This window comes from Cokeromyces recurvatus (genome assembly GCF_025118155.1).
Source record: "Cokeromyces recurvatus strain NRRL 2243 chromosome Unknown BX663scaffold_2, whole genome shotgun sequence".
In the NCBI taxonomy this organism is placed as follows: domain Eukaryota; kingdom Fungi; phylum Mucoromycota; class Mucoromycetes; order Mucorales; family Mucoraceae; genus Cokeromyces; species Cokeromyces recurvatus.
This window is the reverse complement of record NW_026251388.1, coordinates 1,033,755-1,048,368: the sequence shown is the minus strand read 5'-3', so window position 1 is coordinate 1,048,368 and position 14,614 is coordinate 1,033,755. Positions and strand designations below refer to the sequence as shown.

Sequence of the window (14,614 nt, the reverse complement as noted above, 5' to 3'; positions counted from 1 at the left end):
AATCTAGATGATATGAAAAGCTGTTACCCAAGATTCTCACCCAGAATGGATGAAGCAACCATGCCAAGCATAATATACACTCGAAAGTTTTTATTTAACAGTGTTTTACCATTTAATAAGCATGTATTATCCAATCACTGCTCCTCATATGTTAATAACGAGACAAGTGGGTCCTCTTATTTTATCTTTAAAGTTAAAATATTAACATGTCTACGCTTGTTGTCAATTAAAGCAATAGTAAACCCTCCCCCTCCTCATCCCTCTCATCAATAGCTAAGAAGGTAATTCCCTAAATTTAATCTCTGTATACAGTCGTTAAGAGCTGTTATTCCCAACGACAAAACTTAATACCTCTTCTTATAGATGCTTCTTTTTTCTTTTACTTAATAAATGTAGTTTGTGAGATATAGCCTGGCGTTCATTACGGTCAACATGGGGAGAACCAGACACTACATTTCATCAAGGATCACCACATATGTGTCCTATGCTTACCTATGTCGTCTTTTGCTTCTTATTTACTTGTCTCTTGCTTTTCATCTTTTTTTTTCTTCTTTCTTTGTATCGCTAGACTTTTTATACTTCCTTTTACTATCTATTAAATGAGTGATCTCCTTTTTTTTGAACGCTTTTTGCTCCTTAAATGCTTTGATATAGATAAGAGCAGATGTTGTTGAACTGTCATCAAAAACTAGCATCTTGAAGTTTAAAAAACATAGGAAATATGAAACATAACCTAAGTTGGAAGAACAATGATTCTTCATGTATTTTTCACTTTTCACTTTTCGAAATATCTAGAATGTTTATTATTGAACCCTTATTGTAAGGGTTGACTTTCTCAACAAAATCCATTGCCTTATTGTCTTGCTCGTATAAGATATTGCCCTGTCTATCTTTGTAAAAAAAAAAAAAAAAAAAAAAAAAAAAAAAAAAAAAAAAAAAAAAAAAAAAAATTGCTGTTCATTTGAAATTAAATAAATAAAGCGAACAAAAACGAATTTTGAGTGATATAAAAGCGAATATGAGCTATTTGCAAAAGCAAACTTTGGCCAATAAAAAAATGAACTTTGAGGATAGAGTCGCTGTATACGTGGTTTATTTATGAAAAAAAAAAGATGATATAACTTTAAAGATATATAATCCATTGAATGTGTTTTTGATTACACCTTAATTTTTAGATACAATGATAAAACATACACAAGCCACAATAAGAGTAAGGGCAAAGTTAACAAATATGCGTAACATATGAAGTCAATCCCACCTTTTTCTATGCATTTGTCAGCAGTTAATTGAATAAAAAAAAAAAGATATATTTTGCATTTATTATTACATGTATATAATCATATAATATACATACATACATACATACATACATGTATATATATATATATATATATATATTTATTATTTACTCTGTCTTGTCAGTAGTAGAAGAGAATTCATTAAGCTTTGCCTTAAGCTTATTAGCATGAAGATCAATATCTCCTTGAGCATTAAGAAGATAGGGACGTAAGAAACGACTATAAATAACTTCAGCCCCCTAAAATAATAGAAGAATACATCAATAAGGCGCATTTTTTTTTTAAAAAGCTTTTTCTTACTTTGAATTGAGGTAAAGCCAAGTAAAGAACAAACAATGTCTTAAAAAGATAATAGAAAGGGAACCAATAAAGAAGAATATCAGAAAAGTATTCAATCATTTGGATGAAGCCAATAACAGTCCAATAAGTTAACCATTGCTTATCATCATTTTTATCTACAGTTTCAATAGCCTTAAAAGATGCATAAGCTATATTTATCCCAAATGAAGGTAAATTTACATATCAAATACACACATCTATTATATATTTATACATACCTGGATAAAGCCAAGAAATAGCACTTGTTAACAATTGACCAGCCAAATTAAAAAAGATCATCAAAAAGACAATACCGCCGGTACCAAGAGCAACATAGCTTTTAGGAACGCCCGTTTTACGTTCAAAATCATTTACCAACTTGTACTTGGATAACTCATTGTCAACACGTCCAAGGATATCTTTTACCTTTGTTTGAATACCTTGTGCACTATAAGGGCTAACAGTTGCCATTTTTTATTTTATTTTATTTTTTTTTTTTTTTTTTTATTAAATAAATAAAATTAAGAGAAAGGGAATAAAAGGAAAAAAAAAATTATTATTATTTTAAGGGGGAAGTAAACTATAATAAATTAAAAAGATCGCGTCACGAAGTGTAACATGTCCAAAATATATACGTGATTTTTTTTTTTTCTTTTTCTTTTTCTTTTTATGCTTGTTTTGTTTTAATATATTTCATCAAATGGCCTTGTATCTGCAAAACAACTTTCAAAAACACTCAAAACTGCACGTTCTGCATCTTCTTCATTTTTACAACTTGGATTTTTCGTAACCGCTAAAATGGCCCTTCTTTTAACACATTCTTGATGTTGTTTTGTAAATGTAAAGAATCCTCTTTGAATTTCCTTTGTCCAACGACAATCACCACTTAGACTAGCTGCTCTAATCTATTTATATTTAATTCTAGTTAATTCTTAAATAATGTCACGTTTTTTTTTATATTTGTATACTTTTTTTTTTTTTTTTTTTTTTTTTTTTTTTTTTTTTTTTTTTTTTTTTACCTCACTACAAGCTTGATGTTTCAAATTATACCAATCTACTTTAAATTTCTTGTCGTCATACACATGAACCATTTCATGAACCATAGTAACTTCTGTATGACGTTTTGAAGCAAGACGATTTTGACATAATATGACACCTTCAGTAGGTGAAAATCCTCCTGACATTGTTTCATCACATGGTATACATTCAAAATCATCTCGACTCATTGGACTTTTGATCTTTTTAAGTTCATCCAACATAAATCGAACAGGTGGACCTATTTTTTTTTTTTTTTTAAAAGAAAAAAAAACTGGTTAAATAGATATATATAAATATCTATACAACACATTTAGAAAATAACTTTACTGTTTTTTACAAGTTGATCTCTCCATGCTTCACATTGACGGCATTGATAATCTTCCAAATCTGTTTCTAAACGCTTTTTAAAATCTTTCCTTTCAGCCTCTGTCATACCAAGTCCTGTAATGTATTTAAGTGCTTTTGTCCATTTCTCAAATTTTTTTAAATCGTTTAAGGATACTTTAGGCTCTTCATTGATTTCTGTCATCTTTGATTCTATATTACAACAGAAAAAAAAAAAAAAAAAAAAAAAGGGGGGCGGAGGAAATAATGAACACTTATGCCCCCTGTCTGTCTAAATTCAAAAAAATAAACCTCAGTAATTGATTGGATAATATAAAGAAATAACACTATTTACACAGTTGTATTTTTATTAATTAATAGGAGAAAAAAAAATAATAAAACGACATAGATATTTAAGATAATAGGAATAAATGCAATTTCAGATACATTTGTTGTTGTTTTTTCATACTTTACCAGCCTCCTCTACCATAAGAACCAACATAATTACCTCGTGCGGCTCCTCTAGCACCACGATTACTAGCTGTACCGCGTGTTTGAGCCATCATTTGTAAACGAGGATCCACATATTGTTGAGTTTCGTTAAGAATATCAATCAAATCACGAGCTTGACGGGCATTATCTGCAGTAAAGAAAGTAATCGAATGGCCTGTATTGCCACCACGACCTGTACGTCCAACACGATGGACATAATCTTCTATATTAGTAGGGAAATCATAGTTGATAACGAACTTGACATCCTTCACATCTATACACGTACATAGAAATAAATATTAATAAACAATAACAACTAAATAGGGGCAAAAAAAAAGTCATAAATAACGCCAAAAAAAAGGAATAAGTTTAAAATGTTACTTGAAAGTAAATTCATAAAAAAAAAGATAAAATAAATAAAATATGTATATAAATATTCATATACTTATTTAAATAAAAAAAAAAAAAGTCTTCTCAATAAAAAAAAATATATATATAGATACATACATTACATATATAAAGTGGCTTGACAACAGATAGATATATATATATGCGAAGTATGTCTGTATATTATCAAATTTGATTGAGAAGATTCTTCATCTTTTTTTTTCCCAATGAAAGTTACCTAACTTTCGAGTAACAAAATATTAAATTCCTTTTTCTTCTTCCTTCTTTTTCTTTTCCAGTTTCTAATTCTTTGCTGTTTTTTTTTATAGAGAGAGAATTTTCTCTACAAAAAAAAATCATCAAATCCAAAATCATCATACTAAACCTGAACTGGAAAGAAAAAAGAAAAAAGATATATAGATGATAGCGTATACTTATGAAGGGTTATAAATTCCATAAAAACAACAACCCTCCCCCCTCCTTCCTTCCCTCTCATTATTTCATATTATTGTAAACATAGGTAGTTTCTTATCAGCATATTAATCTATACATACCAATACCACGAGAGGCTACATCAGTTGCAACCATAATAGGATGTCCACCTGAACGGAATTGATTCAAAACCCAATCACGTTCATTCTGTTGTTTATTACCATGAATAGCAAGAGCAGGGAATCCATCTTGACGAAGGAAACGAGTGATATCATCTGCAGTACGTTTTGTACTCGTAAATACAATCGTCTTTCTTTCATGTTCAGGGTTTTCCATAATACGTTCAAGATGACTAATAAGTTTGCCACGCTTTTCAATTTCATTACAAATCTCTACTGTTTGAGTTACATTTTCGGATGCACTTAAAGATAAAGAACCAATTGTAACTTGAATAAAATCTTTAAGATAAGATTGTGCTAGTCTTTCAACAGATTTGGGCCATGTAGCAGACCACATTAATGTTTGTCGATCAGGACGAATTTGTTTGATAATTTTACTAATTTGAGGTTCAAAACCCATATCTAACATACGATCAGCTTCATCCAAGACAAGATAGGTAACTCTCTTTAAATTAGTACGGCCATTTTCAAGCATATCAATTAAACGTCCAGGAGTAGCAATACAGATTTCAACTCCTCGAGAGAGGTCACGAATTTGAGGACCACGAGGAGTACCACCATAAAGACAAGTGTTCTTAATACGAGAACTAGCACCAAATCGAGCACATTGTTCACTAATCTGAACAGCGAGTTCTCTAGTAGGAGCCAAGACAAGCACAATAGGTCCATCACCAGGTTGAAGTAAAGGTTGAGCGTTAATATGAACAATAGCAGGTAGAATATAGGATAAAGTTTTACCAGAACCTGTCTCTGCAACACCAACAACATCTCGACCACTCAAAGCCATAGGCCAGCCTTGACATTGAATAGGGGTAGGATTAGCAAAACCCATTTTTTTTAATTCATCCATGACATAAGATGGGAAATTAGCCTCCTCAAATGTTTTTAAAGGCTTAGGAACACCTTGACCTGTAACATTCATATTGGCAGCGGCACGAATTTCATTCACTTCTTCTTCAGAACGAGCAGCAACAGTTGGATGCTCAGAATAAAAGTTCTTTTCAAATTTAGGAAGTGTAGACAGATCCCAAACAATATCTTGCAAAGCACCAATTGAATTATTGTTATTTTGTGGATAATATCTTAAATATCCATCTTGACCATATGAATAACTATAATTGGTATTCGTCACACCATAGCTAGTAGGTACAGCAGAATTATAAGTGGCTGTTATTGCTGCTGCTGCTGCTGCTGTGGCGGCAGGAATACCATAACCGGGTGTGGCTGTAGCACTGTAATTACTTTGGGTATCATAACTGCTAGTAGTTGTTGTAGGGGCAACATGAGTATTTTGAGTACTATAACTACTACTATTTGAGTAATGACTACTATTGTTATGATTAGAATAGCTGCTACTATGTCCATGACTTTTTGAAGTATCACGGCTTGAGCGATAAGAGGAATAACCACGATCATCACTACGAGAATGACTACCATGGCTTGAAGAACTAGATGAAAAAAAAAATAAAATAAAATAAATTAGTATTTTAAATGAGAATAAATCGATAATAATAATAATAAATAATAGTTTACGGTCTACTTGATCTTCTAGGAGAAGTGTCCCTATTATCACGATAGCTTCCTCCACTACGACTGGATGATGAGTAATGATGGTGAGATGAAGAATAAGAAGACATTTTGATTGTTTTAAATAAAATGTGTAATAAAGAAAAAAGAAAAGAAAAAACAATAAAAAAAAACTTTTTAAGAATAAGGAGAAAATTGTTCAAGACTTTAACATATAAATTAATGACTCAGCCACTATTAAAATTTTAGACCAATTGAATTGAAATAAGTAATAATTATACATCATATGGAAGAATACGTAATACACTTGTTGATTGATTTATAGAACCTGATTGATAATAACAGTAACTTTATTTGATAGTCATAGAATATATAACATAATATAATAGAGCTGCTGCTTACGTAAGACTATATTTAATTAGCTACAAAAAAAAAAATTAGAGATCAAGAGGAAAGTATGATGTTTGAAACATATTTATTTAAAGTAGCTTAGTTGAACAATAATCATAATGTCTTTTTACTAGTTTTAGAAAGATATATACATATATATATTTTTAAAATATATAATCTAAAATATGATAAAATAGAGTCTCTTTATACACAAAGAATCTAAACTTATTTAGTACGCTATAATTTATAAGAATTGTTGGTTAGAATCTTCAGTTTTATATAATATTTGCTTATTAGCTTCATTTACTTTATCAGAATTTTCTTCTCCTTTTAATTGATGCCTCCCTCACTTTCTTTTATTTGCAATTGTTTATTCTCTATAAAGCTTCTTGGTACAAGTCAACATATTTAATTCTTGAATTATTTTATTTCCAACAACTCTATTTGTTAATTGAAGAGACTATAAACAGCATATCAATGAATTTTAGAAGCTATTTATAACGGACTATCTATCAATACTTCATTAGACTATTTTAGAATAGAAAAGTAATTTTTTTTAAAGAAAAAAAAAAAAAAAAAAAAAAAAAAAAAAAAAAAAAAAAAAAAAAAAAAGAACAAGCCAAAAGAAAGGTACGTTAAAAATATCATCTACCAAGCAATTATTTCTTCAAGTCAATATCGGCAACACTAACCTCAACTGTGTTGTAATAATATCAGGCCAGACCAGGTCAGGTCTCTATATGTATTAAGCTCTTACTTTCTAGGATTGTAATTATTATTGACTTCTGTTCAAATAATATTTACAAAGTCTACAGAATATATTACTTTATGATATTCTACAAACTCAATTGAGATTTTTAACTTTTCTTCACAGTTATAAATAAACAGAGACTCGCATTTTTTGATTGCTAGCTAGCTACATAAATAATGACGAATTAGACAAATCGAGAATAGTATTTGAGCATATGAAGCACGAAGGAGAAGACAGCATGTTATACTTTTATGGAAGAATCTACTTATAGCCTATTTGAATACAATCATTATTGTTCACTCTTTACAACTCAATAATGCAGTCTTCTAACGAGTTTTATTCTACTTTATAAAGTCTCTTTCCTTCCCTATTAGAGATAATTTTTTCAATTGGATACTCGCATACTTTTTTTTTTATTACTATTATTATTATTGTTGTTGCTGTCACGCATAAATTCTTGCTCATATTTTTTTATGCGCCAGAAAACTATAATTAGTGAGTTTAATAACCTTGTTTATTAGAAGATTCTTCTTTTTTCTCTCTTTAATAGACAATACTTACAAAGCCTTTTTTTTTTGTATGTTTTACGTTTTATATTTTATGTTTCTTTTTCTATTTTCACTTGTTCAGTATGCTTTATTCATTATCTAAAAGACGTCAAAATATTCCGGCAGGACTTATATATACTGCAAAACAATATCAAGCATTAATGAAATTAGTTTTAGTCACATCAAGTATATCCTTATTTTCTTCTTTTGCAGTTGTATTTTCTTATCTTTATTTGCGTATATCACATCCTGATAAAGCAAATAGAGTCTCTTTACATTGCGTATTTTTTGCTACTTTTATGGATTTACTGAATACAGTATTTTCTATCATCATTATTCTAATATACGGTGATACAGCAATATGCAGAACAAGTATTATTTTTATCATGTTCTCGAGAATCATGAGTACTAATCTCTTGACAATTGTTGGTGTGAATCTTGTCTTGGTCTTTGTATTTCACATTTCTTGTCCAGCACATAAATTAGAACGAACTTACTATCTTTTTGCCTTTATTTATGCGTTAATAACACTTATTATACCAATTGTAAAAGAAGCCAATGATTCATTCTCAAGTGAACATCTTCAATGTTATTATTTTATTCAGTATTATCGATTTGGTTTTGGTAATTTACTATGGGTAAATAATAACAATATTAGTTTAATTTAAATAATGATGATTTACTTTTATTAGATGTCTTATTATGGATTTTTATTTTTTGTAATTGTCATTGCATTTGCTTGTTCAACTATGGCACTTTTTAAATTATTAAGAGAAAACAGGATGGTCATTAGAAAATTTGTTCACATTGCTGCCACTTCACAAACAGTTGAAACAGCTAATAATACTATTCAGCAACGTATAAAATATCAATCCAATGTATTTATTCGCGTCGTTTCAAGATGTATTATTTATCCATTAGGTATCTATTCTTTTTCCTTTCCTTTCCTTTTCTTTTTTTCTTTTTTTTTTTTTTTTTTTTTCATACATATTTATAGATGCATCTATCTATATATAGTTCCTCTTTTAAGTAACATTTGGGGTTTTATTTTCCAGATTATTCTTACGGATACATCAACAAATACTCCAAATTATCCATTAGCATTAGTAGATGTAACATTTAAAAGTCTTCAGGGACTCTTTACAGCTATCGTCTTCTTTAGTGATCCAGCAATGACAAGTTTTATGAATGAACAATGGAAATTATGTAAACAAAAATATGTAGATGATTACAGTCAAATTCGTGAATATAGTGATGGCCAAATAGAAATTATTCCTATGAGTTTATCGCAAGACAGAATCCACCATCATCAAATAGACACTCTAAATCAACATAGAGAGCCTATCTCATCACGTCATTCTATTATTAAAATGCCTTTAAAGGCTCGATTTCATCATATTGAAGATACATATCCTATTCAACATTCACAAAGTATAACAGAAGGTACTAATTTATATTCTACTACTATTCCGATGCGTCGTATGAGTGTCCCTCTTTCAGTTTATAACAGTCAAATTCAACACCATTATTATAATAATAGAAAAGAAAGCAAACAGTCTACTTTTATTTCAAGCGACCATTCCTTTATGATCTCACCTATCCATCATGGTCTTGCCTATCTTGATGAATCAACATCCTCCACAAGAGAATCTTTGCCTATAATAACAACAAATGACTATAACAAAGATGAAAATACAGCTCATGGAAATATATTTGTACCTTATAAACATCCTCGTGTAGCTTCTGTTCTTCATTGGATTCTAATCCATTGCGGATTTCATAATCAGAAAAATATAGAAGAAGGAGGGATGCTATCTGACTTTATACTTCATCATTACAACATGGATACTAATAATAATAATAATAATAATAATAGCACTATTCATTTTGATAATCATACCACAGCTAATTCTTCTTTATCAACTATTGTACATATTCCTCCATCCATTCATCCTTTAGCTAGAATTAATGATGATGATGATGATAATTAATTCATCATGTAATATATACGACTTTAATTATCAACTTGTACTTTTCTTTTCTTCTTCTTCCCTCTTTTTGTATAGATATAAATATAATAAAAGAAGAAGCCTATTTATTATTTCTTTTTTATTGCTATCCTACTACTACTACTACTACTTCTATTAGCCAAGTTTATAATAATAGCAATAGTAACAATCCCACTTTTCTATAAAAGGAAATTAAGTAAATATGTCATTCTATTGAAATGATTACTATTGCATAATAAAATAAAATAGAAAATCCTTTTGCTTCTTCTTCTTCTTCTTTTTGTTTATTTTATATTAAATACAATAGCAACAAGAAAAATAAAACAAAAATGAAGGATAATATGCTTTCTTATAGCGGTGGGATCCTTGGTCTCATCATCTTGATTCTTGATTTAATTGTTATATTTGAAGTTATGAACTCGAATAGAACAATCTCGGGTAAATTAGGTTGGTCTCTTTTAGTCTTTTTTTTCCCCGTAGTAGGGTTAATTCTTTACTTGTAAGTAATATTAAAAGTATGTATAATACATGCATATTCAATTAATTTTATTTTTATAGCCTTTTAAGTAATCGTCATGAACATAATGCAAGATATGATCCTATTATTTAAGATTATATATCCTCAATACGACAACGTTCAATACGAACAGTATCTTTAGGTCTATTTATATTTATATTAATATTAATAATAAATAGAATTAGTTAGTTTAGTTATCTTTTACCTGTCATTAGCATCTGTTCTTACTAAGCCCATTCTCTTCACAACATTCATTCCATCACTTACTCTACCAAAAATTGTATGTTTGCCTATATAAAATAATATTTATTTTTTATAATGTCATCCAATTTAAATAAAACTTACCATCCAACCATGGAGTTGGTGCTAATGTAATAAAGAACTATATAATAGATATTAAATTTATGTATGTAGCTTTCCTTCCATATATTTATACCTGTGAACCATTTGTATTAGGACCTGCATTAGCCATACTAAGAATGCCTGCACCCGTATGTTTGAGTTCACGGTTAATTTCATCTTCAAACTTTTCACTAGTTAAACATGATAAAGTTATTATATATAATTTTTATTATTATCACTGTTTTATTACCCATAAATAGAAGCGCCACCACGTCCAGTACCAGTTGGATCACCACCTAAATGATAAATAAATTAGACTTTATTTTTTTTTTTTTTCATCTTGTTAAATCAGTACCTTGAATCATGAAATCCTTAATTAACAAGATAAAATATTATTAGTAGTTTAATTCATTTGAAATATGAATAATTATAATCCCTTACAGCAATAATACGATGAAACTATAGTTGTATTAAATTGTTAGTCTATTCAGTTATACATATAATATACATATATACTCACACTAACACCATCATAATAACCACGTTTAGCCTATTATCAATAACAATAGTCTAATAAGTCAATCACATTTAATATAAGATCAATTATATTTACAAGTTCGTAAAAGTTTTTACATGTTCTAAATTATTTAATTAAAAAAAAAAAAATCAATAAATATTGATCTATATATCCATGTATTATTAATTCTATGTGTACTTTGGTGCATGATCCCAATAAAGTTCAACATGAATAGATCCCATAGAGGTATCAAGAATTACAGATGGTCGTTTATCACTATTATTAGCCATTATTATTATTTTACACACTCAAAAATGTCAAAATAGACTTGTAAAAGTTACTTTTTTTTTTTTCTAATTTTTGCGCTTATAAATAATAGATTCATATATACTTGCTATATACACCACATCATCATAATAGTATCAACATTGACACATTTATAATATTCATTTAGTATTATATAATCATATAAAATAATACTATTGTATACTACATTTATTCAACAAATAAGATGGTAATAAAAGAGAGATTATATTATTATTAGGATATTTATCTGGTCTATAATAAAAAAAAAAAAGATAATTAATCAAAGACAATTTTAGTGCCTTTAAATTCTTGTACAGTGGGTTTTTGTCTTTGAGCTTGAGATAAAGCCTCTCCAGATTTCACTCTTCCTTGATGTTGTGTATGAGCTGGTTTCTTGTTATTAAATTTTCTATCTTCGTGATTTACTCTCTTTCTTCTAGGTCGTTCTTCTTCTTTTTCTTCTTCTTCTTGCACTTCACTTGTATTCGTGTTATCTTGTTGACTGGGTTGCTTTTGTTTCTTTTCACGCATTAACCAAGGCTTGGATCTCATGTGTGCTTCCTCACTAGCAAATTCTACTCTCACCTTACGTCCATCCAAGGTATGTTTATCAGGAGCACGAATAGCCTTTGTAGCTGATTCAACTGTATGATAATCAACATAGGCAAAACCTTTACATTTACCAGAATCTTCAAAGGTAGCAACACGTACTTTACGAATATCACCTGCCCATTCAAAGCGTTCACGAATAGATTGTTCTGTTGTATCAAAACTTAAATTACCCAAAAAAAGAGTTGGACAAGGTGGATTCTTTTGTTTCTTAATCTCTTTCTTTTCAGCTGCTGTTGGTGGTTTTGTACCATCTGCACGTTCAAAGTTATCTGCGTCTTTAATTAAAAGTGAACGACCTTCTAATTTTTGTTCTGACAGGGAGACACCTTTTGCTGCTGCTTCTGGAGTGGAGAAGAAGACATAAGCAAAACTGAAAATAAAAGTAGTAAAGTAAAGTGAGTGGATTCGAGTCGAGAAATAAATCTATTTATCTTTCTTACTTTCATACCCTTTATTATTATTTTTAACTCCATTTCCCTTTGGACACTTGATACGAGTTATCTCACCGCATTCTTTAAAGAAACTTTTTATTGTATCTACTGTTGTGGCATAAGAAAGATTACCAACCCAAATACCATATTCCATCTCTTTCTTTTTCTTTTCAACCTTGGGCTTTTTAATAACTTTATCATCTTTTTCATTTTCATCTTTTGTTTGTTCTGTTTCAGTATTTTCTTCTTCTTCTTCTTCTTGTAGTTCTCCTCTCTAAAGAAAAAAAAAGGAAGCCCGCACACACACACACATTAGACAAGAAATACAAAACAACTTGCAATGTCACAAAAAAAAATAATAACAAATTCTTTTACCTTTCTTTTTTTATTTATTTCCTTTTGAAGTTTTTTCTTTTTTCGATTTTCTCTATTAATTCTACGTTGTTCCTCCTTTTCTTCTTCAGTCATTTCCTTTTTTTTAAGTTTCTTTTTTTCAGCCTTAGCATCTAAACGTGCTTTCTCTTCTTCATCTACATTAAGTGAAGGTAATTCCTCGAGAATATTAAAGTCATCGTTTTCTTTTCTATCTTTTTTTCCCATTATTTCAAATAATCTTTGTAATATGAACAAAAAAAAAGGTTATTTATTCCATGTTTTTCATTATTATTATTATTTTTTTTTTAAGGAAGAGTACGATAAGCAAGTCACATCCGAATTTGGAAAAGCCACGACTAAGGATTTAAAAAAAAAAATGGTGGAGAATCAGTTAAATCAACAACGAATAATAAGAAAAGGCCAATAGAAAAAAAAAGTGACTAATAAAGAGAATGGCAGTTGTAATTTGTTTGAATTATAAGCTTTATATTAAAGTCTTGTAAGCTATTATTTATAACATATAGGATCCCTTTCTTTTTTATATATCCACTCTAAATAATAACTATGGATATGATTATTATTTTTTATTTTATTTTTATTTTGATATCTAGAGTTAACATGTCTTCTTTTAATTAAGGGGGAGGGGAGAGGGCGAAATAATTCAATTCAATAGAATTATTATTATGCATTTTCTTAAAAGAGAAATAATTTTCCCTTTCCATGTGCGTGACTACCGATTTTTGATTGTAAATAATCATCATCTTTATGTACAATTAAAAAAAAAAAAAAAAAAAAAAAAAAAAAAAAAAAAAAAAAAAAAAAAAAAAAAAAAACTGTCTTTCACTCTTTCTCTTTTACATATTGATTGCTAATTTAACATGTCGTCACCCAAGACTGATGTACGTCGACTGTTAAAAAAACAACAAGCTGAAAGAAATAAATTGTCCAAAGTAACACATCCTTTTGCTAAATATGATGAAACTGGACGACTTATTTGTATTGTATGTAATGCACCTGTAAAATCAGAAACCATTGTTTGGCAAGCCCATTTGGGTTCTTTACATCATCGTGAAAACATTCAAAAATTAAAAGCTCTCAAACAAAAACAACAATTAAAACGACCTGCTTCACCATCACCACCACCACCACCACCTTCATCATCATCATCAGCTAATCATGACAGTAGTAACAAACGATTGAGGATGGAAGAAGAGGACCTAGAGGTAAATGAAGACGCTATCGAAGACGAAGAAATGGCTTTACCATCTGACTTTTTTGATAATACACAAGAACAACAACCACAAGAAGAAGAAGAAGAAGAACAAGAACAAGCAACAGTCTATAATCCAAATGGACTTCCGGTCGGATTCTTTGATAATCCAGAAGCAGATACTGAGGTTCAAGATACAGAAAAAATCAAGGAAGAATTAGATAAAGAAATGGCTTTATTTAATCAAGACATGATTGAAGTTACAAAGGAATCAAGAGAAGTACAAGATGAAGATGATGAACTTCTTTGGAAGGAACGTCATTTAGATTTAATGGTTAGGGAACAAGCTCTATTTGATTCAAGGGTTGAAAAATTAAAACAAATGCGTCGTCAAGAGGGAAAGGCTGTAATAGAAGATCAACGACAGTCATTAAGACAAGACAGTGAGGATGATATACGAGTAGAACTTAAATCAAGTGTGAGGGAAATTCTAAAGAAAAGTAATAAATTTACAGAAAGAGAAGCATCTATTTTTATGGATGAAGATGAAGAAGAAGATAGTGACGATGAGGATGATTGGCGAGCTCAGCAATTATAAATAGAAATAAAAT

General features: G+C 29.4%; 7 protein-coding genes across 7 annotated transcripts; 2 read left to right on the top strand and 5 right to left on the bottom strand.

The window, feature by feature from the left end:
• Window positions 1-1,325: 1,325 nt before the first annotated feature.
• On the bottom strand, window positions 1,326-2,122 carry BX663DRAFT_495287 (TB2/DP1, HVA22 family-domain-containing protein). The gene is made up of 3 exons (XM_051525607.1): window positions 1,856-2,122; window positions 1,599-1,786; window positions 1,326-1,537 (listed from the first exon to the last, which is right to left on the bottom strand). The coding sequence occupies exons 1-3, from the start codon at window positions 2,085-2,087 to the stop codon at window positions 1,406-1,408; spliced, it is 552 nt and encodes a 183-aa protein (XP_051387222.1). The 5' UTR covers window positions 2,088-2,122; the 3' UTR covers window positions 1,326-1,405.
• Window positions 2,123-2,162: 40 nt separating this feature from the next.
• BX663DRAFT_132510 (peptidase M76) lies at window positions 2,163-2,987 on the bottom strand. Its single transcript, XM_051521544.1, has 2 exons — window positions 2,636-2,987; window positions 2,163-2,521 (listed from the first exon to the last, which is right to left on the bottom strand). Exons 1-2 carry the CDS (start codon window positions 2,873-2,875, stop codon window positions 2,300-2,302), a joined length of 462 nt encoding a protein of 153 aa, XP_051387221.1. The 5' UTR covers window positions 2,876-2,987; the 3' UTR covers window positions 2,163-2,299.
• Window positions 2,965-5,318, bottom strand: BX663DRAFT_528993 (ATP-dependent RNA helicase DBP2; the record flags this gene model as incomplete). The annotated part of the gene is made up of 3 exons (XM_051530209.1): window positions 2,965-3,191; window positions 3,487-3,744; window positions 4,412-5,318. 3 exons carry the CDS (start codon window positions 5,316-5,318, stop codon window positions 2,965-2,967), a joined length of 1,392 nt encoding a protein of 463 aa, XP_051387220.1.
• A 2,386-nt stretch (window positions 5,319-7,704) lies between these two features.
• Window positions 7,705-9,837, top strand: BX663DRAFT_495279 (uncharacterized protein; the record flags this gene model as incomplete). Its single annotated transcript, XM_051525606.1, has 3 exons — window positions 7,705-8,322; window positions 8,377-8,605; window positions 8,702-9,837. Coding segments are annotated over exons 1-3 (1,754 nt in total), but the record flags the coding sequence as incomplete, so codon positions are not given.
• A 332-nt stretch (window positions 9,838-10,169) lies between these two features.
• On the bottom strand, window positions 10,170-11,397 carry BX663DRAFT_495272 (cyclophilin-like domain-containing protein). The gene is made up of 10 exons (XM_051525605.1): window positions 11,268-11,397; window positions 11,166-11,190; window positions 11,073-11,102; window positions 10,994-11,011; window positions 10,908-10,923; window positions 10,803-10,848; window positions 10,647-10,743; window positions 10,556-10,592; window positions 10,416-10,500; window positions 10,170-10,354 (listed from the first exon to the last, which is right to left on the bottom strand). The coding sequence occupies exons 1-10, from the start codon at window positions 11,357-11,359 to the stop codon at window positions 10,306-10,308; spliced, it is 495 nt and encodes a 164-aa protein (XP_051387218.1). The 5' UTR covers window positions 11,360-11,397; the 3' UTR covers window positions 10,170-10,305.
• Window positions 11,398-11,588: 191 nt separating this feature from the next.
• BX663DRAFT_465753 (uncharacterized protein) lies at window positions 11,589-13,100 on the bottom strand. The gene is made up of 3 exons (XM_051524045.1): window positions 12,794-13,100; window positions 12,436-12,692; window positions 11,589-12,357 (listed from the first exon to the last, which is right to left on the bottom strand). Exons 1-3 carry the CDS (start codon window positions 13,016-13,018, stop codon window positions 11,652-11,654), a joined length of 1,188 nt encoding a protein of 395 aa, XP_051387217.1. The 5' UTR covers window positions 13,019-13,100; the 3' UTR covers window positions 11,589-11,651.
• Window positions 13,101-13,626: 526 nt separating this feature from the next.
• Window positions 13,627-14,614, top strand: BX663DRAFT_132227 (uncharacterized protein). The gene has a single exon (XM_051521543.1). The coding sequence runs from the start codon at window positions 13,672-13,674 to the stop codon at window positions 14,599-14,601; it is 930 nt and encodes a 309-aa protein (XP_051387216.1). The 5' UTR covers window positions 13,627-13,671; the 3' UTR covers window positions 14,602-14,614.

Bases quoted from the DNA above. Each gene is read 5' to 3' on its own strand.
- BX663DRAFT_465753 (XM_051524045.1), bottom strand. From the start codon at position 13,018: ATGGGAAAAAAAGATAGAAAAGAAAACGATGACTTTAATATTCTCGAG. The intron at 12,693-12,793 runs GTAAAAGAATTT...TTTTTTCTTTAG, and splicing joins AAATAAATAAAAAAAGAAAG to AGAGGAGAACTACAAGAAGA. The intron at 12,358-12,435 runs GTATGAAAGTAA...TTTTATTTTCAG, and splicing joins GTTAAAAATAATAATAAAGG to TTTTGCTTATGTCTTCTTCT.
- BX663DRAFT_132510 (XM_051521544.1), bottom strand. From the start codon at position 2,875: ATGTTGGATGAACTTAAAAAGATCAAAAGTCCAATGAGTCGAGATGAT. The intron at 2,522-2,635 runs GTAAAAAAAAAA...AAATATAAATAG, and splicing joins AACATCAAGCTTGTAGTGAG to ATTAGAGCAGCTAGTCTAAG.
- BX663DRAFT_495287 (XM_051525607.1), bottom strand. From the start codon at position 2,087: ATGGCAACTGTTAGCCCTTATAGTGCACAAGGTATTCAAACAAAGGTA. The intron at 1,787-1,855 runs GTATGTATAAAT...GGATAAATATAG, and splicing joins TATTTCTTGGCTTTATCCAG to CTTATGCATCTTTTAAGGCT. The intron at 1,538-1,598 runs GTAAGAAAAAGC...CTATTATTTTAG, and splicing joins TGGCTTTACCTCAATTCAAA to GGGGCTGAAGTTATTTATAG.
- BX663DRAFT_495272 (XM_051525605.1), bottom strand. From the start codon at position 11,359: ATGGCTAATAATAGTGATAAACGACCATCTGTAATTCTTGATACCTCT. The intron at 11,191-11,267 runs GTACACATAGAA...TAAATAATTTAG, and splicing joins TATTGGGATCATGCACCAAA to AACATGTAAAAACTTTTACG. The intron at 10,744-10,802 runs GTAATAAAACAG...ATGTTTAACTAG, and splicing joins GGTGGCGCTTCTATTTATGG to TGAAAAGTTTGAAGATGAAA.
- BX663DRAFT_132227 (XM_051521543.1), top strand. From the start codon at position 13,672: ATGTCGTCACCCAAGACTGATGTACGTCGACTGTTAAAAAAACAACAA.